At 38.1% G+C, this 27001-nt stretch overlaps 2 protein-coding genes across 5 annotated transcripts in view; one reads left to right on the forward strand and one right to left on the reverse strand.

Moving 5' to 3' along the window:
- SLC39A6 (solute carrier family 39 member 6) overlaps window positions 1-27001 on the reverse strand; it is a 91528-nt gene that overhangs the window by 11034 nt on the left and 53493 nt on the right. Inside the window, exons 1-5 of one of the 3 annotated variants that reach the window (XM_017673648.3) lie at window positions 13944-14649; window positions 11589-12323; window positions 9773-9956; window positions 8751-8920; window positions 7150-7368 (exon numbers count right to left, since the gene is read on the reverse strand). In XM_017673648.3, the coding sequence (XP_017529137.2) occupies window positions 7150-7368; window positions 8751-8920; window positions 9773-9956; window positions 11589-12314 (1299 nt within the window). In that variant the 5' untranslated portion in view covers window positions 12315-12323; window positions 13944-14649. The other 2 variants (XM_017673649.3, XM_073212917.1) reach the window with 2 other exon arrangements.
- ELP2 (elongator acetyltransferase complex subunit 2) overlaps window positions 14766-27001 on the forward strand; it is a 55718-nt gene continuing 43482 nt past the window's right edge. For both annotated transcript variants that reach the window (XR_012121198.1, XM_037017378.2), the window contains exons 1-3: window positions 14766-14911; window positions 23754-23832; window positions 25801-25871. Coding sequence is in view for 1 of the 2 variants with exons in the window: in XM_037017378.2 (XP_036873273.2) it covers window positions 14774-14911; window positions 23754-23832; window positions 25801-25871 (288 nt within the window). In the remaining variant the exon portion in view is untranslated. The remainder of the gene's footprint in view (window positions 14912-23753; window positions 23833-25800; window positions 25872-27001) is intronic.

Genomic DNA, 27001 nt, shown 5'->3' on the forward strand with positions numbered 1-27001 from the left:
AGGCCACAAAAAGAGCCTCAGTAAATTCAAAAAGACTGAAATCCTACCAAACAACTTCTCAGATCACAAAGGTATAAAACTAGAAATAAACTGTACAACAAAAACAAAAAGGCCCCCAAATACATGGAGGCTTAACAACATAGTCCTAAATAATCAATGGATCAATGACCAAATTAAAACAGAGATCAAGCAATATATGGAGACAAACTAAAACAACAGTACAATGCCCCAACTTCTGTGGGACACAGTGAAGGCAGTTCTAAGAGGAAAGCATACAGCAATCCAGGCCTATTTAAAGAAGGAAGAACAATCCCATATAAATAGTCTAAAGTCACAATTATTGAAATTGGAAAAAGAAGAACAAATGAGGCCCAAAATCAGCAGAAAGAGGGACATAATAAAGATCAGAGAAAAAATAAATACAATTGAGAAGAATAAAACAATAGAAAAAAATCAATGAAACCAAGAGCTGGTTCTTTAAGAAAATAAACAAAATAGATAACCCACTAGCCAGACTTATTAGGAAAAAAGGAGAATCTACCCATATAAACAGAATTAGAAATGAGAAAAGAAAAATCATGATGGACACCACAGAAATACAAATTTTTAGAGAACACTATGGAAATCTTTGTGCTAACATACTGGATAACCTAGAGGAAACGGACAACTTCCTAGAAAAATATAACCTCACAAGACTGACCAAGGAAGAAACAGAAAATCTAAACAGACCAATTACCAGCAACAAAATTGAATCAGTAATCAAAAAACTACCCAAGAATAAAACCCCTGAACCAGATAGATTCACCACGGAATTTTATTAGACATTTAGAGAAGACATAATACCATTCTCCTTAAAGTTTTCCAAAAAATAAAAGGAGGGAATAGTTCCAAACTCATTTTATGAAGCCAGCATCACTATAATATAAAAACCAGGCAGAGACACCACAAAAAAAGAAAATTACAGGCCAATATCCCTGGTGAACATAGGTGGAAAAATACTCAAGAAAATATCAGCAAACCGAATTCAATAATACATCAAGAGGATCATACACCATGATCAAGTGTATGCATCCCAGGGATGCAAGGATGGTAAAACATTCGAAAATCTATCAACATCATCCACCACATCAACAAAAAGGACAAAAACCACATGATCATCTCCATAGATGCTGAAAAAGCATTTGACAAAATTCAACATCCATTCACAATAAAAACTTTCAACAAAAATGGGTATAGAGGGCAAGTACCTCAACATAATACAGGCCATAAAAAACAAACCCACAGCCAACATCATACTTAACAACGAGAAGCTGAAAGCTTTTCCTTTAAGATTGGGAACAAGACAAGGATGCCCACTCTCCCACTTTTATTCAACATAGCTCTGGAGGTCATAGCCAAGGCAATCAGACAACACAAAGAAATAAAAGGCATTCAGATTGGTAAGGAAGAAGTCAAACTGTCACTATTTGCAGATGACATGATAGTGTACATAACAAAACCTAAAGAATCCACTCCAAAACTACTAGAATATCTGAATTTAGCAAAGTTCCAGTATACAAAATAAATACACAGGAATCTGCTGCAATCCTATACACTAATGAACTAGCAGAAAGAGAAATCAGGAAAACAATTCCATTCATGATTACATCAAAAAGAATAAAATACATAGGAATAAACCTAACCAATGAAGTGAAAGACCTATACCCTGAAAACTACAAGATACTCTTAAGAGAAATTAAAGAGGACACTAATAAATGTAAATTCATCCCATGCTCTTGCGTAGGAAGAATTAATACTGTCAAAATGGCCATCCTGCCTAAAGCAATCTACAGATTCAATGCAATCCCTATCAAAATACCATCAGCATTCTTCAATGAACTGGAATAAATAGTTCTAAAATTCATATGGAACCACAAAAGACCCTGAACAGCCAAAGCAATCCTGAGAAGGAAGAATAAAGCAGGGTGGACCTCGCTTCCCAACTTTAAGCTTTACTACAAAGCCACAGTAATCAAGACAATTTGGTACTGGCACAAGAACAGACCCATAGACCAGAGGTACAGAATAGAAAGTCCAGATATTAACCAAAGAATGTATGGTCAATTAATATATGATAAAGGAGCCATGGATATACAGTGGGGAAATGACAGCCTCTTCAACAGCTGGTGTTGGCAAAACTGGACAGGTACATGTAAGAGAATGAAACTGGATTATTGTCTAACCTCATACACAAAAGTAAACTCAAAATGGATCAAAGACATGAATGTAAGTCATGAAACCATAAAGCTCTTAGAAAAACAAAAAACATAGGCAAAAATCTCTTGGACATAAACATGAGCAACCTCTTCATGAACATATCTCCCCATGCAAGGGAAACAAAAGCAAAAATGAACAAGTGGGACTAAATCAAACAAAAAAGCTTCTGTACAGGAAAGGACACCATCAGTAGAACAAAAAGGCATCCTACATATGGGAGAATATTTTCATAAGTGACATATCTGATAAGGGTTTGACATTCAAAACATATAAAGAGCTCACAAACCTTAACAAACAAAAAGCAAATAATCCAATTAAAAAATGGGCAGAGGATCTCAACAAACACTTCTCCAAAGGAGAAATTCAGATGGTCAACAGGCACATGAAAAGATGCTCCACATTGCTAATCATCAGGGAAATGCAAATTAAAACCGCAATGAGATATCACCTTACACGAGTTAAGATGGCCAAAATCCAAAAGACAAACAACAAATGTTGATGAGGATGTGGAGAAAGGGGTACCCTCCTACGCTGCTGGTGGGAATATAAATTAGTGCAACCATTGTGGAAAGCAGTATGGAGGTTCCTCAAAATGCTCAAAATAGAAATACCATTTGACCCAGGAATTCCACTCATACGAATTTACCCTAAGAATGCAGCAGCCCTGTTTGAAAAAGGCATATGCACCCCTATGTTTATTGCGGCACTATTCACAATAGCCAAGAAATGGAAGCAACCTAATTGTCCATCAGTAGATGAATGGATAAAGAAGATGTGATACATATACATAAGGAATATTATTCAGCCATAAGAAGAAAACAAATCCTACCATTTGCAACAACATGGATGGAGCTGGAGGGTATTATGCTCACTGAAATAAACTAGGCAGAGAAATACAAGAATCAAATGATTTCACTCATCTGTGGAGTACAAGAACAAAGAAAAAACTCAAGGAGCAAAACAGCAGCACACTCACAGAACCCAAGAATAGACTAACAGTAACCAAAGGGAAAGGGACTGGGGAGGATGGGTGGGAAGGGTGGGATAAGGAGGAAAAAGGGGCATTACAATTAGCATACATTATGCAGGTGCAGGGGCACCGGCAAGGTAGTATAACAGAGAGAAGACAAGTAGTGATTCTATAGCATCTTACTATGCTGATGGACAGTGACTGTAATAGGGTATGTGGTGGGACTTGATAATGGGGTGAGTCTAGTAACCATAATGCTGCTCATGTAATTGTACATTAGTGATACCAAAATAAGAAAAATAAAAAATAAAAAAACAAAAAAAACACCATTAACAAGCTTTCTCTTTTAAGTGAATCTCTGTTAGCCTTGACTTTATTGCTAGGTTTTTAACCAGTATGCTTAAGATACTGTCCTTATCTCTGAACCCAAGCATAAAAGTTTCTGTTTGAACAATGGTGCCTGTGTATTATTAACTTATGTAGAATACTGAAAATGATGAAAATTGTTACAGAAATATTAGATTTATTTGCAGTACCTTTGAATGTGACAATCACTACCAAACTTGAGATTTCATTCTCACTCTAACAGCATATAAAATATCTGTATATTCTTAGTTGTAAAAGTTTTTAATAGGAAGCACTTAGACAAATCTTTATACTTACACCTAGCATAGTGCCTTAAACAGAGAAAATACTTAAATATTTGTGAAAATAAATGAATTCTGGGTATTTTAAATGAGTTTAGTTGATGTTTTATTTCTTGTTGGGCAATGACTCTCTTTAGAAATTATAATTTAACCAATTCTTTCATTCCATAAATATTAAAGACATATAATGTTTTCTATGCTAAGTGCTGACAATACAACATAGAACAAGATACACATGGTCTCTGTTTTTACGGAGCTAATCGCCCATATGGAGGAAGGCTTTAGAGAGAGAATGATTATACAATTCTTTGACTGCAGTTTTTGATAGATTTTACCAAGGAAATCACAGAATGTTTTGAAAGTGTATAATGAAAAGAAGTAACTAAATTCCAGGATAGGCTTCTTTGAGAAAGTGATATTTATACCAAGACATAAAGATAAGCAGGAATTTGTTGGGGATAGGCAAAGTGAGGGTGGGGGGTGTGCGTGGAGATATGGAAGTATTGCAGGTAGGGAGACAGGATGTGGGAGGGCCCTTAGTCAGCCCCTCCGGGGAACTGAAATTAATGCAAGGTGCTTGGGGCCTAATAGGTTAGATGGGAGGCTAGAGATGAGGCTGGGCAGCCAGAGGAGACCAGACAGAGCAAACCAAGTTAGAAGTTGTACATCTTGTCCTAAATCAATGAGAAAACATGAAAGGAAGGATTTCAAGTAGTGGTATACAACCTCATCAGATTTTCTTTAAACAAATCACTCTTCCTGCTCTGCTCTGGACTCGGACAAGAAAACAACTAAATAATGTACACAGACCAGGTAAGAAGTAACTACTATAACCCCGTGGAATATAAGTATGGCTTAGAATAGAATGTTAGCAAGGAAGATGGAGAGAAATGTCAGATGATTCTTACATTTCCAGTATGAACAATAACCTTCACTGACAGAAACTTTTTGAGGTTGAACTTATTATAAGTCTACCTGTATCAAATATGAAATATAACCTTAATTGGAATATAGAGACTTCAGATTGACATATACTGCAGATGACCTAAAACACCTAAACCCAGGGGTGTACGATGGATGTCTTAAGGAAAATTCTAAGTAAAATGTCCTGCTATGAAGCTGAAGAGCTTCCAACACTCAATATACAGTGAACATACATAGTTTTTTCCTTTTGAGGGATCCAAATGAGATTAAAAACTATTAAATAAGTAACACTAAGACCTGGATGCCTTTAGCAAAAGATAAATTCCATATTTTCAAAAAGAAAGAGAACATACAATATTTGCAAAACTCCTGTAGCAAGTCTGTCTAGAAATTATGCTTACTTGCCATTTAACACTTTTTATACACTCAACAAATATTTATAAATCATCTACTATGTGCCAGATACTATTGCAGGCATTGGAGATACAACAGTAAAAAAGAGGTACTTAGGTTACATTCTAGTAGAAACTATTTTAGAACAGTGATTATGAAACTTTTTTTATAATCCAGTGATATATATGCACTATATACACAATAATATTCATAATATACTATAATATAACTGCTGCATTTAAAAACATTGGTCATGACACAAGATTGATTTTATAACTCACTAATGAGTTATAACCTAGAGTTTGAAAAACATAGTTCCGTGTTCAATAATAGAGAGCCTATATCTCAGAGTCCTATGTTAGGAGTGCCAGATTAAAGAGAAACTATTTTTAGGTAAAATTTGAAAATTGAAGTCAGAATGTTAAATAAATTCTGGTATCTGAACCATAAACACAGTAAAACAAACAAACCTCCATGCTCCCTTTCCCCAAATAACTAAAAAAAAGATTATTAGTTTTTAAACATAAGAATAATTCCACAATAAGTAGACTATCCTCAAAAATAGTCTAAGTGAAGCCACTGGGATAATAGGAACATGGAAGATGACTGCCTGGATTAAGAATGAATAAGCTATTCTTACTTCACTTCTTCCCTCTAAATTTAGGTCCAGTATAGAGATGGTTCAAAATTTGCAGCTTGAGATCTTAGTGAATTTAAAATCTGTATGGGCAAATAGGCACAGGATGGGGAAGGAGGCTGCTCTCCTGTCCACAAATGCACTTATTTCCCACAATGAGCTCTATACTTCACAAGAATCAACTATGTTAGTTTTCAAACCTCTTCATGGCATTTATACTTATTATGGCAATTGTACAATTTAATTTCATATTACTTAGATTATGCAATGAAGGTAAGAATACTTCTAGACAAGTTGAGTGCTTTCGAAAGATTCAAAGGCAAGTTGCTTAAAAAAAAAAAAAGAGGCTATGAAATTATGTAAGGCAGCCACTGCATAAAATTTTTAAAGTTTCCAAAATCTAGATTCTATCCTCAAAATAGCTTTACAAGAGTAAATCTGCTCAACTTTGGAGAAATCAAAATTATAAAGGAAGCAGCCTGCCATTAGAAAAGAATCAACCATACAGAAGTCCATCTCAAAGAAAATCTTGGTCAATGTCAAATGATCAGAGTAAGAGTGTCTGGATGATTTAAGTTAAATTAAAATGCCCAAGATGTGTACCTGTTATTTTTAAGAGTCCCCACCTGGACAGTCTTTTGACTGACTTGTCCAGTCATATCAGATAAGAGGAGGCAGAAAAGCACAGGCAACTCATGTGTTATTTTTACCAGAAATAAAGAGCCTACTGTTTGGCTTCACACTATTTTCGGGTGGCAATTTGCAAAGGGCAAGTCTGTGAAAGTCATATACTCTTTGAAATACAACATAATATTCAGTTACTAGATGAATAATTTAAAGTTAATCACAACTACCAATAAATACTCATGGTGTATCCAATGCTGCTGCTGCTGCTTTTTTAAATAAAAACTACTTCATTGAGGATTGACATATAAAAAGCTATATACATTTAATGTGTACAACTCAATGAGTCTGGGAATAAGTATAAAACCATGAAAATACTGTCACCATCAAGGCCATACTCATAATGCTTCTGATCTTCATGGCCCTACTTGTGTCTTGTTTGGTCATTTATATAGACGTCTATCTTTGCTATTATTACCCTCTCATGGATTTGAAAGGAATACTGAAAGTATAGAACTCCAGGATTAGCAAGTTTCATAACTCCATGAATGCCTCTGGGAACAAGAAGTATCTCAAGGGTACTGAACCCCTCTCAAATGAAGACTGCAGATCTTGGATAGGCTCTGCTAACAGACTTATTAGAGTACTACTCTAAATAAATGTCTGATGCATAGTAGGTACTCAGTACTTTTTATTACCTTTTTCTTCTTATCTTTAAATTGCTTGATCAATATGAGTACATGTTCAACAAGAAACATGAAATATAAGCCACCCAGAGCTGTCAGACCCTTCCATGTGGAATCAAAATAGGTACTTTCTTCTATGTTTTGAGACGACAGATGACTGAAAAGTGGCCCTCTCTTTATTTCCATTGCTGATTCTTCATGGCTGTGACTATGGTGGTGACTTGCATGAGACTAAAGGAAAAACAATATATATTTTATAAATTCATTAGTTTCACACGTTAAAAAATTTGGCTAAGATAATATCAAATTTGAAACCATTCAAAATTAGGCAATTAATGGGATTCTTCAGATCTGAAAGGAAATGTGGGACATTAAAAATAAAATGATCCATAGGCAGCTAGCTATCTTGAACTTAATGTACATAATGTACTAAGGCACTTTAATAGAGTGGATACATTTAGTGTAAAGACAGATACATTCCGCAGTGACTCCCATAATATATAAGTAATGGGTATTTTCAATGTTTGACAAATTATCATAGCCACAAGTAATAGGGAACTGCCAGATTTAACAGGCATATAGTCTACTGCTTATACTCCTGACTGAAAAGCCCATACCAGCATTAGTGTATGAAGTATATAAAGAAAACCAAGAAGCCCAGTCTTTATAATGGGCCCTGGCAGGTACCTGAGATCCATATGCACTGCCCCAGCAGTCTGTAGCTAAGTGTAGTAGGAGCTACTGCTACTGCATGTTAGGGAATCAAGTGTGGAGAACACCAACAGACATGAGATATGGGCGGGGTGGGGTGGGGAAGAGGCGGGGGTAGGCAGATCAAGTCACAGGGTCCACTCCATACCAACAAGGCTCTTAGTATAACAGGTATTCCTGAATATCTGCTATCTGGTGGTCAGGGAGCTTAATTGCTTTTCACCACAAAATATTTCAGCACAATACCTTTTTACCACAGAATGGAACATGATGAGATATGCAGTATTCTAGGAAAGCAGTTTCTTTTTCCCACTTACCTGAAAACCACTAAGGAAAACAACAAAAAAGAGAGACTCAAATATTTTCTGCCTGAGTACCCATTCCAAATATGTAAATTTTTCCAAGACTGTTTAAAAATTTAGTCATGTCACCAGGGTAATTTTTAAATACACATATAAATTCAACTCTGAAGAAACTTAAGTTTCTTGGGCACCTAATGAGTCACATATTTTACTTCAGTAGCAACAGTAACATGTAAACAGATAATTCACATTGCTGCAGTTTGTCAAAGCAATAATATCTAAGCCGAATTCCTCTCCTTTTATTAACTGGATTCCAAATTTTTAAAATTAGTCTATATTTAGTAAATCCCCTTAAAGAGAAAAACAAAAAAATGAGCAAGTATTAAGAAGTAGCACAAAAATGCAACTTTGTTATCAAATATACTTTTAAATCAACTACTCTAAACCAAATTTATAACCTTTTATACAGATCAATACAAAGAATTCTAATACAAATCAAATGTGTGTGTGTGTGTGTGTATATATATATATATATATATACACACACACACACTATATTGAATAATAAAACATACTAATAGGACAAATTACCATACTTACATGTGGAAGTAGGTGTAAAAAAGCATCACCACTCAATGTCCCAACAGCCAATGCCACAAGGAAACTTAGAAGAAATTTGAAAAACACCCGATTCATGAGAGGCACTAAGATAACACCCAGCAAAGACAGGAAACTGATGATGGAAATGGCTATAAAGCCACCAACCCACGCTGTCAAACAAAAACACAGCAATTGATAAACCTTAAAAGAGAGACTCTGGAGTAGTATGAAGCAATTTGTAAAAGTGAGTTGTATTCTTAAGCTACAGACATACAAAATCAGAGGATTAAAACTATAGTAATTAAACAATAACCAAGAAACCTGCTGTTGGCTCAAATGAATAACCTGACTGAACTCTCCAGGTAAAGAGCATAAGCCTAGTGGAAAATTCTTAAGATGGGGTGAAAGAATTTTCAGATGGGGAAAAGCATGGTTACCACTGATGAACTCTAGTTCACGTAAGAAATGTGGTTTCAGACTCTCATAACAGCTGCATCACAAAAAAAAGAAGAGAGATGAGTTTAAAAACAGAAAGGAAAGAAGGAGAAAGAGAAGGAAACTGGGAATTCAATTAATTTCCTCAGTGATTAATCAATCAATAAATCAATAATCAGTAAAGTGATTATTTCTTTACTATGGTTTTTGAGCAACATAGATATAGCAGAGGTTATCCTAGTTTCACTTATTAACACTAACATACCAGAATTAGGCTCCTGAAGAGCAGAAATTAACTCTGACCTTCCTCACAGTGTGACAATATATAAAAAGTCCAAATTTCAGATGACTCTGACACCTTCTACAAGTGGAATGACCTCAGATAAGTTACAATCTAAATTTTATCTGTGGTTTTTTTTTTTTAAGGTAAAGGCTAACCAGCCTGTTTTTTTTACATTCAAAGCAGAGAACAATTAAGAAGATATATCTGGAATTTTGCTGAAAAATGAGTAGGTTAATGAAAATATAAGGAAAAGTACAGCAAAATGTATGTGTTGGAAATTTTTACATAAAAAAGGCAATTCTACCTATTTGTAAGGAATAGGTCTTTGGAGGGATCTCAGCTTTCTTTTCACTTGTTGTATGAATCAGACATGATCTAGCATCAATTTGACTTATTATGGCTGGGCAGAGGTAGTTGAACTCTGTTCCATTCAGCGGAATCTGGATGCCCATGCCGTGAGATGTAAGCAGCTTTGATGCATTGAAACACTGAAGGAAACAAAGCAGTGAAAATCATCAAAAGGCATTCCCATTAGACAATTCAAGAAAGTTATTTGATGATACAACAATCTTTCCATACTGAAGCTACTTATTTTTTTAAGTTAATGCAAATCAACTTCTGTGTTGAGTACTGTGGAACTTGCCTCAAGCTACCTGGAGCTACTGTGTCACATGGTAGTATCCCACCTCTTCTGCCTAAGTGTTCTTGGGAGTACTTATAACACTAGCCACCTAGGGAGAAAGCTGAAATGGAATAAGCTTGAGGATAAATGGACATTCACAAGCCTCTTAACTCACTGTATGGACCTATAAAGGAAATGAGTCATAATTTTGAGATGAGATTCAACAGAGAATGGGAAATATGTTGTTTTAGTGCTAATGCTACCCTGCCTGGCCTAAACAAGCCCAAGACACGTCACTTTACCAGTAATGACTGAAGTTGCAAACCTTAGCTCAGTTCTTTCTATATTCCTGGCAAAATAATGCTCTATAATGAGATAATATTAAATTATGCAGATTACTCCTGTGGTGGGCAATGCTGGTTAATAAAACATACCTGTACTGGCAGACAATTGTTTCAACAATTTAATTAGATGACAAGCTTAGTTTGAGGAGAATCTCCTCTGGGTAAACTAAGCTCCTCTTCTCTCCATAAAAAATTGGCAAAACATGTTTTTCATTTTCTGTAAGTTATTTTAAACTCCCACAATTCTTGGCCAATATTACTCATGACAAACTTTATCACCAATGTCTCTAGGGAGATGACCATTAGCAGGATTATTAGATAGTACGTCATAAAATGGTTTGAATGAAGTACTTTAGACCCAACTAATTCCTTACTTATTCTTGCTATCTCTTAGCCAAAGCAAATTGTAGAAGTCTCTTGTAGAAAACACACATGAACTCAGAACCTCAGTGCCCAGACTTTTCACTTGTCTAGCACATTGTTCTTAGTAACTTCTAATTTCTAGCACTCCAAAAGTCATTGTGATCCCTCTTCCAAGGAGGTAACCCTGTTCTTGTGTTCTTCAGCTTCTTCAACCACACCTTTGGTTTCTAACTTCTGCTTTTTCAACCTCCCATTTTTTATTTTTAATTAATAATACCAACCTCTAAAGACTTTCTCCAAAAATAACCTTGATATCTGGTTTCCATACACATTTTGAATTCTATTTAGAAATTAGTTTTAGCATGCAGCAATATTCTTACCAAAGAAGTATTCCCCAAAATTTGTGTTAGGAGTGTTTACAAAATAGTAGGGACACTATGGGCCAGATGCCTTGATGAGAAAGAAATTCCTTTTTCAATAACTTCACAATTTAAAAAAAATTAAAGTACCAGTGACATACAATTTTATGATGGTTTCAAATACACAACACAGTGGTTCAATATTCACCCATATTATCAAGTCCTCACCCTCTCCAGTGTGTTCTCTGCCCATCAACATGGTAAGATGTTACAGTCATTAACTGTATTCTCTGTGCTATCCTACAGTCCCCTTGACCAACCTATATTGCCTCACCATTTTATTTTTACTTTAAATTCCTACAACTAGAGAGAGAATGGCAATGACAGGCAGGCAGTCAAGCTGATTAAAGTAACAAACAGCACTCATCTCACCTCCTGAGAGTTTTCATTTGTGTTTCTGGAATACATGAAGCCTTTTCTGGGATCACTCACAGATTCATTCATTTTCCTACTAGCCAGCCGATTCTCCTGGCTTTTTTCTGTAATACTGGGTGAAGTGGAACTGCTCACATCCTTGGGGAGAAGTTTTCCAGGTTTTGGAGTTTCTATTGTCTCTAGAAGGTGATTTCCTTCAGAGACAGTGTTGTACACAGTTGAGGTCACTTCACTAGCAGCAACACCATCCTTGATTAAAACATTCCTTCTACCATTGGCATGTTTTGATGGGTGAGATCCTTTTCCCTGGCTGTTTCTGGGATCTTTGCCAGCACTATCAGAGTCATGGTCTGGGCAAAGTGCTTTCCGGTTACTTTTACTGGAAGCAACACGATTACGGTGAGAGTGATGATCATGGTCAGAGTGATGCTCGTGGTCATGGTGCATGTGGATCCTTTTAATCTTATCTATGCCTATATTCTGAAGCAATTTTCTGAACCCTTCAACTGACAAGGAATTATTTTCTCCATAGCGATGGAAAAGCTGCTGTAGATGATGTCGCTGTGTGGTAGCTGCCAAGTCAAAATTAATGCCACGTTCCCAATTTGGAATAATTTTCTCAGTGGTCTGAGGGAAAACAGTTGCTGGTTCTAGTTCGTGAAGAGGATTTGCGACTGACAGGGTGAAGGTCAAGATCAAGATTACAGATAAATTCCTTGCCATTGCAACTTCCTAGAGAAGACAGAAAAAAAATTGTCTTCACTTGTAAAACAACTGAATTAAGATATCTCATGCTGAAAATTGATATCTAATTAAATAATCAAGGTCTACAGAGCATCATTTAGTGTAATCAGTGTAGTTAGGTGCTGTGAAAATACAGAGAACTAGAGTCCTACGCTCTACCCTTACATTGCTAAAACATGGGAAACTGGTGAACAGGTGAGTGCTAAGACTCTATCTAGTTAGCACCGTTAAAGCGATAGTAATTCAGAGAACAGATCAGTGTGGCCACAGCCATACTGGCAGCTTATTATGTAGAAAACAGTAACTCAAAACAAAAACCGTCTACTTCCACCATCATCATCAACATTTCATAAGATAATATTTTAACATCAAAAACTAGAAATTATCATCTCAGAATAATTCACATTAGAAACTTTTAAAACTATATACTAGTCAATTTACAGCTTCTTTCCCCCATTCTCACTCCTCAAAGGTTTCTGCCAGTTTCTTGTGTATCCCTATCAGGATATTTTCTGTGCATACTTAAGTAGATGTGTACTTTAACCACACAAGTTAACATCTTTCCATGTTGGTACATACAGATCTCATTCTCTTGAATGACTGCACAATCATAATTTATTAAGTAAACTGAACTTCATAAAAAAGTGCATTGTTCTTATGTTGTTATAAAACAGCGAAAATTTTACATAGATTATCACTCATTCGTACAATAGTGTTTGGAACCAAAGGCTGTGCTCCGAGTTAGGAATTGAGTTGAAAAGCAGAATGCAGTTAATCATATGAAGAAGGTACAGTGCAGATAAGCGATAGAATTACATCTCAGGATCCCACAGATGTCCAGCAACAAGGGTGGATGGTGATCCTGACCAAATTCATCTACCTCTACCCAGGGAAAGACGCAGAGGTCGATTCTCCGGCGCGAGCAAGGGCGTGGGGCGACCTAGCTCCATCACTTACAGCTGCTTTTTTCTTGTACAAGGAAAAGCTGATAATACCTATTTCACAGCATAACTGAGGATACCACATGAACGAATATACGTGGTACTCCATAAACTGCCATGTGTTGCTTGCACAGCGGATGCTTATCATACTGGGAACAGTGGAAAATGGAAATTATTACTAGCACAGGGCTAGAGAGCCTCTTGAAAGAATCATCTTCGAGCCTTAAGTTTCAGGAATTCAGTTAATAAGCAAAAGACAACCGTTAAGAAAGCATTCGTAGGAGAGAGGCAAGGAGCCAGGAGGGTGGGGACACTACAAACGGATGGCTCAGGGAGCAGCTCTATGCCTTTCTCCTCCAAAAATGCCTAGGGCGGTCACGGACCCTCCGGCATATCTCCTTCCCTGCCTAGTCGGTGTGTGTTGGGAGGGGAAAAGCCGAAGAATAAGGGCCTGGAGAAAACGGGAAAATGGGCAGAAGCTGCTTCTAAGGAATTTTTAAAACATAACAGTACCTTTTAAGAATATGAGATGAACAGGACGGACAGCTTCCTCAGAAAGTCGTCGGTTGCACTCAGAAGCCCATCTCTGCACCCCAAACTGGGAAGTCCGGCCTCCACAGCCCGCGAACTCCCTCTCCACCTCCCCCTTCCGGACCTCGGGACTCACCTCTCTGCGGCCTCGCTGCCCCGCAGCACGGCGCCGCGTGCAGGTCCCGTTCCCCGGGAGCAGTCCGGAGGGCTCGGAACGGACCCGTGCTTCTCTGAGAAACCTCAGACAAGCCGCAGACTCATCTGCCCGGCCGCCCCTCGGCCCGGGGTACAGCGGTGTAGCCACCGGGAAGCCGCGCCCCCACGGCGCCCTAGCCTCTCGGTAGCCAGAGCACAATTACTAATTACCGCTGCGCGCTGCGCGCCGCCGGGAACCACAGCGTCCGCCGGCCCTGACTGCAGGGCATGCGCAGTGCGGCCCGGAGCCCTGTCCCTGGCAGGCGGATCCTCGTGTCCGCCGGTTCGCCGAGCCCCTAGGAGTCGGAGGGGGCGGAGGTGCGGGCAAATCAGGCTGTGAGCGCCGGGGCCAGTTGGGGCTCCTTTCCTCGAGCCCCTCCGACCTCCGAGCCAGCTCCCTCCGCTGCTGAGAGCCTGGCCGTGGGGGCGGGGGGGGGGGGCAACGGGACGTTCCTAACACCGCCCCGGCACACGAACTCCGGCTCTTTCTGGACAGTCCCGACGTACTCCGCTCGGGTCTTCTCTCCTGGGACAGAGCCCGTGCTTGTGAGCTGGGCCACGGCCCAGAAGACAAGTGCTGGTAGCGGCGGCCAGGACCTGAGGACCACTAGGTTCAGTGCAAGTGGCGGTACCCGTCCACCCTTCGCCCCGCCCGCGGTCGCCTCTGAATCGCTGAGCGGATAAAGCTGGCGGGAGAGGCAGCCGAGAGAGTAGTTCCGCTCTGAGGGCGGAAGTGAGCGACGAAGTCTCGGCCGCTCGCCAGCCAGCATCATGGTGGCACTCGCGCTGGAGACTTCCCACGTGTTTTGCTGCCCAAACCGGGTACGGGGAACCCTGAGCTGGAACTCCGGGCCTGGAGGACTTCTGGCCTTCGGCACGTCCTGTTCCGTAGTGCTCTATGACCCTCAGGTAAGAGAGTGCGCGCACGTTCGACCCCGTATGCTTCTCGGGCTGAATCTGCAGGGTAAGCTCCGAGCCGAGTGGAGACGTTGCTGCAGAACAAGGAGGCCGGGTCCACTTGGGGCAGCGTGTCTGGATGAGGAGTGTCTCGTGGTCGCGCCGACCTCGCCCCTCGCCGTCTCACGCGCTACGCCAACCAGCTGTCACCATGTCCTGCTTCTGGCCTCTTAACAACACGTAGAAACCCGAATGAAGACTACCTTTTCTGAGGCCTTCCATGGAAACTGTAGTATTTGTTAAAGAATCAGTTTCGGTTTTAAAAGATTTGCAATTTAGGTATGGATTAGGGGCACTATCACACAGATGTTACCTCATATTTATATTTCCCACCGTTATTTAATAAACTTTTGTAGTATTTCAAAGAAATACTTGTGTTTTAGCTTTGGAAATGGACATTTTAAAGAAAGTGCCGTTGGGGTAAAGGCCACAAGGGGATGGGGATCCTAAGCATTAGATATAAGGAAAGACTTACATTTCCTGAACTTCACCTAGTCAGTTGATTATTTTCTTGCCCCTTTCCCTACCAAATTTGTGACTAGTGTTTGCATACTTCCCAGAATTCATTATGAGCCCATTCCCACTTGCTACTTTTGGACAGTACAGTTAGTGTTGCTTCTTAAAAGGAGCCTCAGTGTAAAAACTGAAGTACTGGAAATTAAAATGCAGTGCAGGAAATACCTGTATGTATTGCTTTTTTTTGTTTTTTGTTTTTTAATTAAGGTTTCATTAGTATAAAATCTTATGAAGGTTTCATATGAGCAACATTGTGGTTTCAACATTCACCCATATTATCAACTCCCCCCACACACCCCATTGCACTCACTGCCCATCTGAATAGTAAGATGCTATAGAATTATTCTTTGTCTTCTCTGTGCTCTACTGCCTTTCCCTGTGAGCCCCCTACATTACGTGTGCTAATCATAATAGCCCTCAATCCCCTTATCCCTCCCTCCTCACCCATCCCCTTTGGTAACCGCTAGTCCCTTCTTGAAGTTTGTGAGTCGCTGTTGTTTTGAACATTCAGTTTTGCTTTGTTATATTCCACAAATAATTTGTGGGAAATCATTTGCTACTTGTCTTTCCCTGCCTGGCTTATTTCACTGAGCATAATACCCTCCAGCTCCTTCCATGTTGTTGCAAATGGTAGGATTTATTTCTTTCTTGTGGCTGAATAGTAATCCATTGTGTATATACCACATCATGTTTATCCATTCATCTACTGATGGACACTGAGGTTGCTTTCATATCTTGGCTATTGTAAATAGTGCTGCAATAAACATAGGGGTGCATATGTCTTTTTGAATCTGAGAAGTATTCTTTGGGTAAATTCCTAGGAGTGGAAGTCCCTGGTCAAATGGTATTTCTTTATTTAGTTTTTTGAGGCACCTCCATATTGCTTTCCACAGTGGTTGAACTATAATATACATTCCCAACAGCAGTGTAGGTGGGTTCCCTTTCTCCACATCTTTGCCAGCATTTGTTGTTCTTACTCTTTTCGATGCTGGCCATCCTTACTGCTGTGAGGTGATATTTCATTGTGGTTTTAATTTGCATTTCCCTGATAATTAGCGATGTGGAGCATCATTTCATGTGCCTGTTGGCCATCTAAATTTCTTCTTTGGAGAATTGTCTGTTCATATCCTCTGCCCATTTTTTAACTTGGTTATTTGCTTTTTGGTTGTTGAGGCGTATGAGTTCTTTATATATATTTTGAATGTTAACCCCGTGTTGGATATGTTGTTTACAGATATATCCCATACTGTAGGATGCCTTTTTGTTCTGCTGATGGTGTCCTTTGTTGTAGAGAAGCATTTTAGTGTGACGTAGTCCCATTTGTTAATTTTTCCTTGTTGCCCACGACTAACAGATGCGATCAGGAAAAAGTTGCTCATGTTTATATTCAGGAGATTTTTGCCTATGTTGTCTTCTAAGAGTTTTATGGTTTCATGACTTACATTCAGGTTGCTGGTCCATTTCGAGTTGATTTTTGTGTATGGGGTTAGACAATAATCCAATTTCATTCTCTTACATGTACCTGTCCAGTTTTGCCAACACCAGTTGTTGAAGAGGCTGTTATTTCCCCATTGTATATCCATGGCTCCTTTATCATATATTAATTGACCATATATGCTTGGGTTTATATCTGGGTTTTCTAGTCTGTTCAATTGGTCTGTGGGTCTGTTCTTGTACCAGAACAAATTGTCTTGATTACTGTGGCTTTGTAGTAGAGCTTGAAGTTGGGAGCGTAATCCTCCCAGCTTTGTTCTTCCTTCTCAGGACTGTGGCTATTCGGGGTCTTTTGTGGTTCCATATGAATTTTAGAACTATTTGCTCTAGTTCGTTGAAGAATGCTGTTGGTATTTTGATATGTGGCATTTAATCTGTAGATTTCTTTAGGCAGGATGGCTCTTTTGACAATATTCTTCCTACCCGTGAACACAGGATGTATTTACATTTACTGGTATCTTCTTTAATTTCTCTCATGGTGTCTTGTAGTTTTCAGGATATAGGTCTTCCACCTTCTTGGTAAGGTTTATTCCTAGGTATTTTATTCTTTTTGATGCAATTGTGAATGGAATTATTTTCCTGATTTCTCTTTCTGCTAGTTCATTGTTAGAGTATAGGAATTTAACAGATTTCTGTGTATTAATTTTGCATCCTGCAACTTTGCTGAATTCAAATACTAGATCTAGTAGTTTTGGAGTGGATTCTTTAGGAATTTCTATGTACAATATCATGTCATCTGCAAACAGTGATGGTTTAACATCCTCTTTACCAATCTGAATGCCTTTTATTTCTTTCTGTTGTCTGACTACCATGGCTAGGACCTCCAGAACTATGTTGAATAAATGTGGGGAGAGTGGGCATCCTTGTCTTGTTCCTGATCTTAAAGAAAAAGCTTTCAGCTTCTCACTGTTAAGTATGATGTTGGCTGTGGGTTTGTCATATATGGCCCTTATGTTGAGGTACTTGCCCTCTATACCCATTTTGTTGAGAGTTTTTATCATGAATGGATGTTGAATTTTGTCAAATGCTTTTTCAGCATCTATGGAGGTGATCATATGGTTTTTGTCCTTCTTTTTGTTGATGTGGTGGATGATGTTGATGGATTATCAAATGTTGTACCATCCTTGCATCCCCGGAATAAATCCTACTTGATCATGATGGATGATCTTTTTGATGTATTTTTGAATTCTTTTTGTTAATATTTTGTTAAGTATTTTTGCATCTATGTTCATCAGGGATATTGGTCTGTAATTTTCTTTCTTTGTGGTGTCTTTGCCTGGTTTTGGTATTAGAATGATGCTGGCTTCATAGAATTAGTTTGGAAGTATTCCTCCTCTTCTACTCTTTGGAAAACTTTAAGGAGGATGGGTATTAGGTCTTCTTTAAATGTTTGATAAAATGTAGCAGTGAAACCATGTCATCCAGGGATTTTGTTCTTAGGTAGTTTTTTGATTACCAATTCAATTTCGTTGCTGGTGATTGGTCTGTTCAGATTGTCTGTTTTCTTCCTGGGCCAGCCTTGGATGGTTGTATTTTTCTAGAAAGTTGTCCATTTCTTCTAGGTTATCTAGTTTGTTAGCATATAATTTGTCAAAGTATTCTCTCATAATTCTTTGTATTTCTGTATTTCTGATGCTGTTTATGTGTGTAGACTCTTTTCTTGAGAAGTTTGGCTAGGGGTTTATCTATTTTGTTTATTTTCTCAAAGAACCTTCTGCTTTCATTGATTCTTTCTTTGTTTTATTCTTCTCGATTTCATTTATTTCTGCTCTCATCTTTATTATGTACCTCCTTCTACTGACTTTGTGCCTCATTTGCTCTTCTTTTACTAGTTTTGTTAATTGTGAGTTTAGACTGTTCATATGGATCATTCTTCTTTCCCGAGGTAGACCTGTATTGCAATATACTTCCCTCTTAGCATGGCCTTTGCTGTGTCCCACAGGTTTTGCAGTGTTGAATTATAGTTGTCATTTGTCTCCATATATTGCTTGATCTCTGTTTTTATTTGGCCATTGATCAATTAGTTGTTTAGGAGCATGTTGTAAAGCCTCCATGTGTTCATTGGCTTTTTTGTTTTCTTTGTGTAATTTATTTCTAGTTTTGTACCTTTGTGGTCTGAGAAACTGGTTGGTACAATATCAATATTTTTGAATTTACTGTGGCTCTTTTTGTGGCCTAGTATATGATCTATTCTTAAAAATGTTCCATGTGCACTTGAGAAGAATGTGTATCCTGCTGCTCTTTGGTGGAGTGTTTTGTAGATGTCCATTAGCTCCATCTTTTCTAATGTTTGTAGTGCTGTCTCCTTACTTATTTTCTGTCTACCCGATCTATCCTTTGGAGTGAATGGGGTGTTGAAGTCTCCTAAAATGAATGCATTGCATTCTATTTCACCCTTCAGTTCTGTTAGTATTTGTTTCACATATGTAGGTGCTCCTGTGTAGGGTGCATAGATATTTATTATGGTTATATCCTCTTGTTGGTCTGATCACTTTATCATTATGTAATGTCCTTCATTGTGTGTTGTGACTTTCTTTGTTTTGAAGTCTGTTTTGTTTGATACAAGTACTGCACCTCCTGCTTTTTTCTCTGTATTAGTTTTGTGAAATATCTTTTTCCATTTCTTCACTTTTAGTTTGTATATGTCTCTGGGTGTGAAGTGAGTCTCTTGTAGGCAGCAATAGATGGGTCTTGTTTTTTTTGTCCATTCAGTGACTCTATGTCTTTTGATTAGTGCATTGAGACCATTTACATTTAGTGTGATTATCGATAGGTATGTACCTATTGCCATTGCAGGCTTTAGATTTGTGGTTAGCAAAGGTTCTAAAGGTTCTTTTTTTTTTTTTCCTCCTTTTTCTTCCTCCTCCATTCTTTATATATTAGGTATCATATTCTGTACTCTTTCTTTATCTCCTGACTGACTTTTGGGGTAGTTGATTTTGCATCTGCTTGGTAATTAACTCTTCTACTTTCTTTACTGTGGTTTTATTTCCTCTGGTGGCAGCTATTTAGCCATAGGGACACTTCCATCTATAGTATTTCCTCTAAAATACTCTATAGAGATGGTTTGTGGGAGGTAAATTCTCTCAGCTTTTGCTTATCTGGAAATTGTTTAATCCCTCCTTCAAATTTAAATGGTTTTCTCCTGGATAGAGTATTCTTGGTTGGAGGGTCTTCTGCTTCATTACTTTAAATAGATCATGCCACTCCCTTCTGGCCTGTAAGGTTTCTGTTGAGAAGTCTGATGATAGCCTTATGGGTTTTCCTTTGCTTGTGATCTTTTTTTCTCTCTGGCTGCTTTTAAAAGTTTGTCCTTATCCTTGATCTTTGCCATTTTAATTATTATATGTCTTTTGTTATCTTCCTTGGGTGTCTTGTGTTGGGAGATCTTTGCACCTCCATGGCCTGAGAGACTGTCTCCCTTGGGAAGTTTTCAGCAGTTATATCCTCAAATATACTTTCTATCCCTTTTTCTCTCTCTTCTTCTTCTGGTACCCCTATAATGCAAATATTGTTCTGTTGGGACTGGTCCCACAGTTCTCTCAATATTCTTTCATTCCTAGGGATCCTTTTTGCTCTCTGTATGTCAGCTTCTTTGTATTCCTCTTCTCTAATTTCTATTCCATTTACCATTTCCTCCACTATACCTAATTACTTTTAAATCCGTCCATTGTATGTTTCATTTCTGATCCTGTATTCCATAATGATTTAATTTCCGTCTGGAATTCTTCCCTGACTTCTAGAAAATTTTTCTGTTTTTCCATGAGCATCTGTATGATTTTTATTTTGTAATCTCTTTCAGGAAGGTTGATGAGTTCTGTTTCAATTGACCATTTTTCTGGCATTTGTTGGATTTTGGTTTGAACCAGGTTCCGTTGATGTTTCTGTTTCAATTGACCATTTTTCTTGTGTTTGTTGGATTTTAGTTTGAACCAGGTTCCCTTGATGTTTCATATTTGTATGTGGTGCCCTCTATTGCTCAGAAGCTCTACTCTCTGGAGCTGCTCAGCCCCTGGAGCAATTTCAGGGGTGACAGGGGAGTGGTGCTGGTGCTTTGGGGCAGGAAAGAGCTGTTTCCTGCTTCCTGGCTGCTATGGGTGTCTCCACTGCAGAACCATGGGGCTGGGCACACAGGTGTAAGCCTCTCTGCTTTGCATTTGTAGTTGCCATAGGCAGGGCTTTCCTTTGGCTGGCCTGATGCTTGTTTGCAAGCAACTGTGGGCTGGCTGAGAGGAAGGCACAGCAGGCTGCTTGTCATGGTGGGGTGCATTGGAGCTGCTTAGACAGCCAGGGGGATGGAGTGACTCAAGCTCCTGAATGTTCTCAACTTGCTAGGCAGAATGTGCCTAGACAATTTTGTCCATCTGTCCTTTTTCATGAGCCATGATCTCTGTGCAATCATTACCCCTTTAACAGCCCTCTCGTTGTTAGGAAGTCTCTCAGACTGCCTGCCTTTGTTTTGTCCCAGAGCAGTCAGATGTGCATCCCCGTTTTCCAAAAGCAGCTGGAATCTCAGTCTCTCCAGGTATTCTGCCTGTTTTAGCTTTCCAGCCCCAGTAATCTCCAGAGCACCATGCAATGTAAGTTTGTGCTCCCAGAGCAGATCTGCAGGGCTGGGGTGTTCAGTAGTCCTTGGCCTCCACTTCCTCCACCTTCTGTTTCTCATCCTCCCACCAGTGAGCTGGGGTGGGGGGAGGGTTTGTGTCCTGCTGGATCTGGCTTTGGTACGTTACTCTGTTCCTTGAGGTCTGTTCTTTTCTCCAGGGGTTGGAGTCTGGCACAGCCTTCTATCCTGTTGCTGTTTTTGTGATTAGTTGTATTAATCATATTTTCGTATTATATGTTGTTTTGGGAGGAGGCCTCTGTCTCAACTCTCCCGCCACCATCTTTAATCTCTCTCTCTCTATGTGTTTCACATCTTTATCCATTCATTTACTGATGGACACTTAGGTTGCTTCCAATATCTTGTCTGTTGTACATGATACTGTGATAAACATAGGGGTACAAACAGAATCAGGGATTTTGTTTTCTTTATGTTAATTCCTAGGAGTGGAATTTCTGGGTCAAATGGTATTTCTATTTTTTGTTTTTTGGGAAACTTCTGTATTGCTTTCCACAATGGTTAGACTAATTTACATTCCTACCAACAGTGTAGGAGGGTTCCCCTTTCCCTGCATCCTTGCCAGCATTTGTTGTTGTCTTTTGGATGTTGGCGATCCTAACTGGTGTGAGGTGATATCTCATTGTGGTGTTAATTTGCATTTCTATGATAAGTACGATGTGGAGCATCTTTTCATCTGCCTGTTGGCCATATTTCTTCTTTGGAGAAGTGTCTTTTCAGATCCTATATATATATCTTACACTTCTTTTTAAATTTGATTAAAAATTCAGTTTTCCTCACAGCCTTTGCATATTCTAGTTTACATATGAAATTTACATTTGAAATTGTAATAATTTTCTGTGTGTGTATCTTGAGCGTGCTTGCTTCTTCCCAATTTTTGTTTCTTGTATTTGCTACATACTCTTTAAGTGGCAATGGAAAGCCTGTAAAACCAAAGGCAAACCTTACAGTGGCCATCAACCAATGACTGACTCAGCTGTAGAAGTTTGTTGTTCTATAGCTGTTTAATGGATTTGTGCACATGTCTTCCATCACATTTTAATTTTTAATGGTAGCCTGGTGGCTATGGTAGGGGATTTTAACACATCAAAAAAGAAGTATATCAAATCTAGGAAGTATTTTGTTAAATATTTGCTGTTTGGGGTTTACTTAAATATGGAAATAAGAGCATGTCAGATGCTAAAAGTTTTGGGGATGATGTTCATTTAGTAAATTTTTTAGAATCTTCTAGGGAATAATCCTAGACTAAGTGGTGGTGACACAAAGATAATGGCTAATAACTCCTGCCCATGGAAGAATTCTTAGTCTAGGAAGAGAGACAATGAAATACTGTGAATTGTTTCCCCATCTCCTCCCTTGTGTGAAATATATTAGTTTACCTCTGTATATTAATATACCTTTTTCTCAGTAATGAGAATTCCAGTTGGCTTATAAGCAGACACAAAGCAAGTGCTGTTGGCAATAAATAGACAAGGGGGTGTGAAGAGGAAGGCACTATTAATGTCTTCGACAATAGATGAAATAAAGGAAGCCCAAGTATGGAGTGATATTGATGAAAGCAGCAGTCTGAGGATCTTTTGGGAACCTGGCTGTAGACCCTGAAGGGATCTGTGTCTAGCACCTTAGTAGTTGTGCTCTGATGACCTTTGGTCGTTAAGGCTGAAGAACCCAACACCAGATCAGCAATGACATGCAAAATGAGTAATGAATTTGTATTCATTAATCAGGAATTCTCTGTTGAAGGGTTTTTTTGTCAACAAAACTCAAATTGGAGCAAGCATAGTGGAAGAAGGCCCTGAGACCTCTAGGAGCTCATGGAAGAGTTTCCTTGTGTAGCCTGGGGTGTCAAGACAGGCTCCCCAGATGAGGACAGGGGCAGGGTAAGCAGTAACTAGGCAGATAAAGACCTGAGAGCTCAATGTGATGAGAGCAAAGGACACTGGGAATGTGGAGTGGTGGTAAAGGCAGGAATAAATTAGAGTGAATGGATGGTTTAAGCCACTGTTTAAATAAAGTTCATGAATTAAGGAAGTTGATTCTGTTTATAAAGTAATCCTGAACTTTATATTAGCATCAAAAACACGGAAATCTGATTTTTATTAGTTTATTAATTTCTCTGTAGGATAAATTCTAATTTGCTAACTGGAATTTTCTTTTCCAAAGAAAAGAGTCGTTATTACCAACCTGAATGGGCACACTGCTCGCGTCAATTGCATGCAGTGGATTTGTAAACAGGATGGTTGTAAGTATTAAACTGGTGTAGTTTGATTAGTCATTTTTCTTTCATCACTTCTTTTAATTTAGCATTAGCTTATCTGATATTATGCAGTTGGAAAACTAGAAAAATGATATATACCCGATGAAATATCTGACTATACTTATACTTTATAGAAATTGAAGCATGGATAACATAGGCGTGCTTAGGATTCAGGAAGAGGTAGCACCTGACTCTGGCAAGACCCTTGCCATTGAGCACAGCTTTTGATTGAAAACTTGTAAGCAGGGCCTGTATTGGGGTTCAGGCTGGGATTCAAAGATTTGGCTGTTAGCTCTCTTTATCCAACAGACAAGACATTACTTTTTTAGGCAGGACATTGCATCTCTGTTGACTCCAGTTTGCATCTTAGTAATGTCTGGAAAGTAAAGGCTTGAACTGGATTAGGGGCCTCTTAGATGTTCGTAACATCTGTAACTTCAAAATTATTTTCAGAATAATACTTATTATGAAGTAATTCAGTTTTCATTCTCATTCTTTCACATGTATACAGTGGTATTTTCCACAAGCTATGTGATGTGTGATATCACAACATTAAATAGAGAAACAGATATGAAAAACCAGGTGTATTCTAATAAAGTCAGATATTAAAGAAATCTGCAGAAATATAAAACAGTGCCTCTCATTAATTTTTTGTTTTGTAAAATGTGGGGTCCTACTCCCCCATAAAAATTGTTATTTATGTTATCATTTTTAAGTAAACTATAAAGTATTCTTCAAATTTCTATTTTAATTTTTAATGTCATTAATATTGATATATATAGTCCATATAAGCAAAAGCTCATTGGGATTCTCCAAAAACTTTAAGAGCATAAAAGCAAACCAAAAAATTTGAAAATTGCTGGCCTAGATTATCTCCAGGTCTCTTTTATTCCTAAGTGTCTGTGACTCCAAATATTTTAATTAACATTGTTTATAGATGGTGCTTCTAATATCCTATAGAATTTCCTCACATCTTAACTATATCTACTGTGGTATTCTTATGGACTCTGAATTAATTTTATTCATTCAGTTCACAAACATTGAGAGCATTTTGAACCAGGTACTTGTGTAGATTTCCTGAATTAGTGAGACTTTGCCTATGATTTTATCTGTGACATTAAAAAAAAGTTTGACAAATGATTTCAGTTGATAATGCAGGATTAGTCACATTGGGTCAATAAAAAGCAATAAAAATCAAAACTAAAATTAGACTATTTCCCCCGTTTTTGGTCATTACTCCTTTTTCTGCTGTTATCAACAAGAGTTGTGGATGTTTAAAAGAGCTACTTTGAAATATTTGATCTCAAAAATATGTCATATACATGAGAGCAGCAGCTGACTGTAATGTCTTAAATATGTTATTCCTGCCAAAAATGTTTAGCTTGAATTTTACATGAGGAAACAACCAAACAAATCCAGATTGAGGAATATTCTGTAAAAAAATTGGCTGGAACTCTCATTGTCAGGAAAAAAGGGGACTGGGAAACTTCTAGATTGAAGGAGACTAAAAAGATGGGATGGCTAAATGTGTAATGTGAGGTTCTTAGATTCTGAATTTGAAAAAATTATGAAACATTAATGGGTAATTTGGGGAAATTTTGATATGGACAAGATATTATATAATAATACTCTATCAATGTTAAATTTTTTTAATGGAATAATTTTGTTGTGGGAATGAATGGGAATGTGTCCAGTTCTTAGGAGATAAATGGTAAAGTGAGGGTCAGAGGTTCTAATGTCTGCAATTTATTTTTAAATAATCAGTGGAAAACAAAAAGGGGCCTGTGCACATACATAAATATAAAGAGAGCAAGATATTAGGCAAATATGGCAAAATGTTAATGGTGAATCTAGGTAAAGGGATAGGAGTTTTCTTAATTCTTTATTATAGCTTTGAAATTTTTCAAAATAGGTAGATAAAAAATAAAAATACTGAGATATAATTTTTTTCAGCTGCTTCTACTGAATTAGTTTCTGGAGGATCTGATAACCAAGTGATCAACTGGGAAATAGAGAATAATCAGGTGGGTAGATTTTATAGTTGCAAGAAATGACTGGTATATCTACATTTATTTTCAGTGTTTTCCTCATTTCAACTGTGTTCTTCCTTTATAAAATTGCCACATTCTTGCTTCTCAGTAATCCAGATCCTGTATCTTCCATACTTTACAGGCCTTCCACCCTTCCCTCTAAATTTGCTCCCATTTTCATATGCTACTGGTTATTTCTGTAAATTTCCTGTCTTGGGATAATTTTCAAACTGCCCTTACATGAGCTGGTTGTTCTGTTTTCAGTGACAGTAAAAACTAATACAGCTGTGTTCTTTGGTTAGCTGTTGCCATGTGGGTATAGGTTTACATAATTCTGAGTGATGTCACATAATATTCATTGCTGAGTATGGATGGACCTCTACTGATGGACATTTAAGTTGGTTTTAGTTGTAAGCAAAGATTAAAAGTGAAAAATTAGTGCATTATACATTTGAGCATCTGTCATGCAGAAGATACAGATGAGGCAGAATCCCATTCATGATTCATGTACATTGTTTTGAAGGCAAAATGTACTTGAATAAAGTACAAGGATGGTTCTATGGGTAGGCGCTCTAACTTGCTGTACCACAACCATGTGCTGTGAGTTCAGAAGAGATTTAAGAGGTAGCCTTTGGGTTGGGTCTTAAAGTGTAAGATGATTTCCTGGGAGAACTTAAAGGGGTGAGGATTCCTGCTAAGAAAATGGCATGAATAAAACTCAGGTGAGAAAGGACCTGCTTGGGGATATCCAGTTTTAACCAAAGCCTAAGATATCTTTAGGGCAGGGCTTTTCTAAAGTTTGTTCAGAGAATTATTCATCTCAAGAAGTTAGTGGGAAAAGGATCTATCGCCTATTAAGTTTGGGAAACACTGCATATCTTTTGCTTTTCTTAGAGAATTCCAACAGACATGAACCTAGTGAAGACTGAAAAGTTCTAACATGGATGAACCTGCTTATGTTTGTTTAACTAGCATTTCCCAAATTTATTTCAAATCTGAACTTCTCCTCCCCCGCCCTCTTTTAAAGCTCTTAGCATCTCTTATAACTCTGAGGAACACAGTTTTGAAAGTATTTCTAGGTAATACATTGTGGGCAGTACTATTAGAGAAATAGAAGAAGATCA

The sequence above is a fragment of the Manis javanica genome, chromosome 9 (assembly GCF_040802235.1).
Source record: "Manis javanica isolate MJ-LG chromosome 9, MJ_LKY, whole genome shotgun sequence".
NCBI classification, from domain to species: domain Eukaryota; kingdom Metazoa; phylum Chordata; class Mammalia; order Pholidota; family Manidae; genus Manis; species Manis javanica.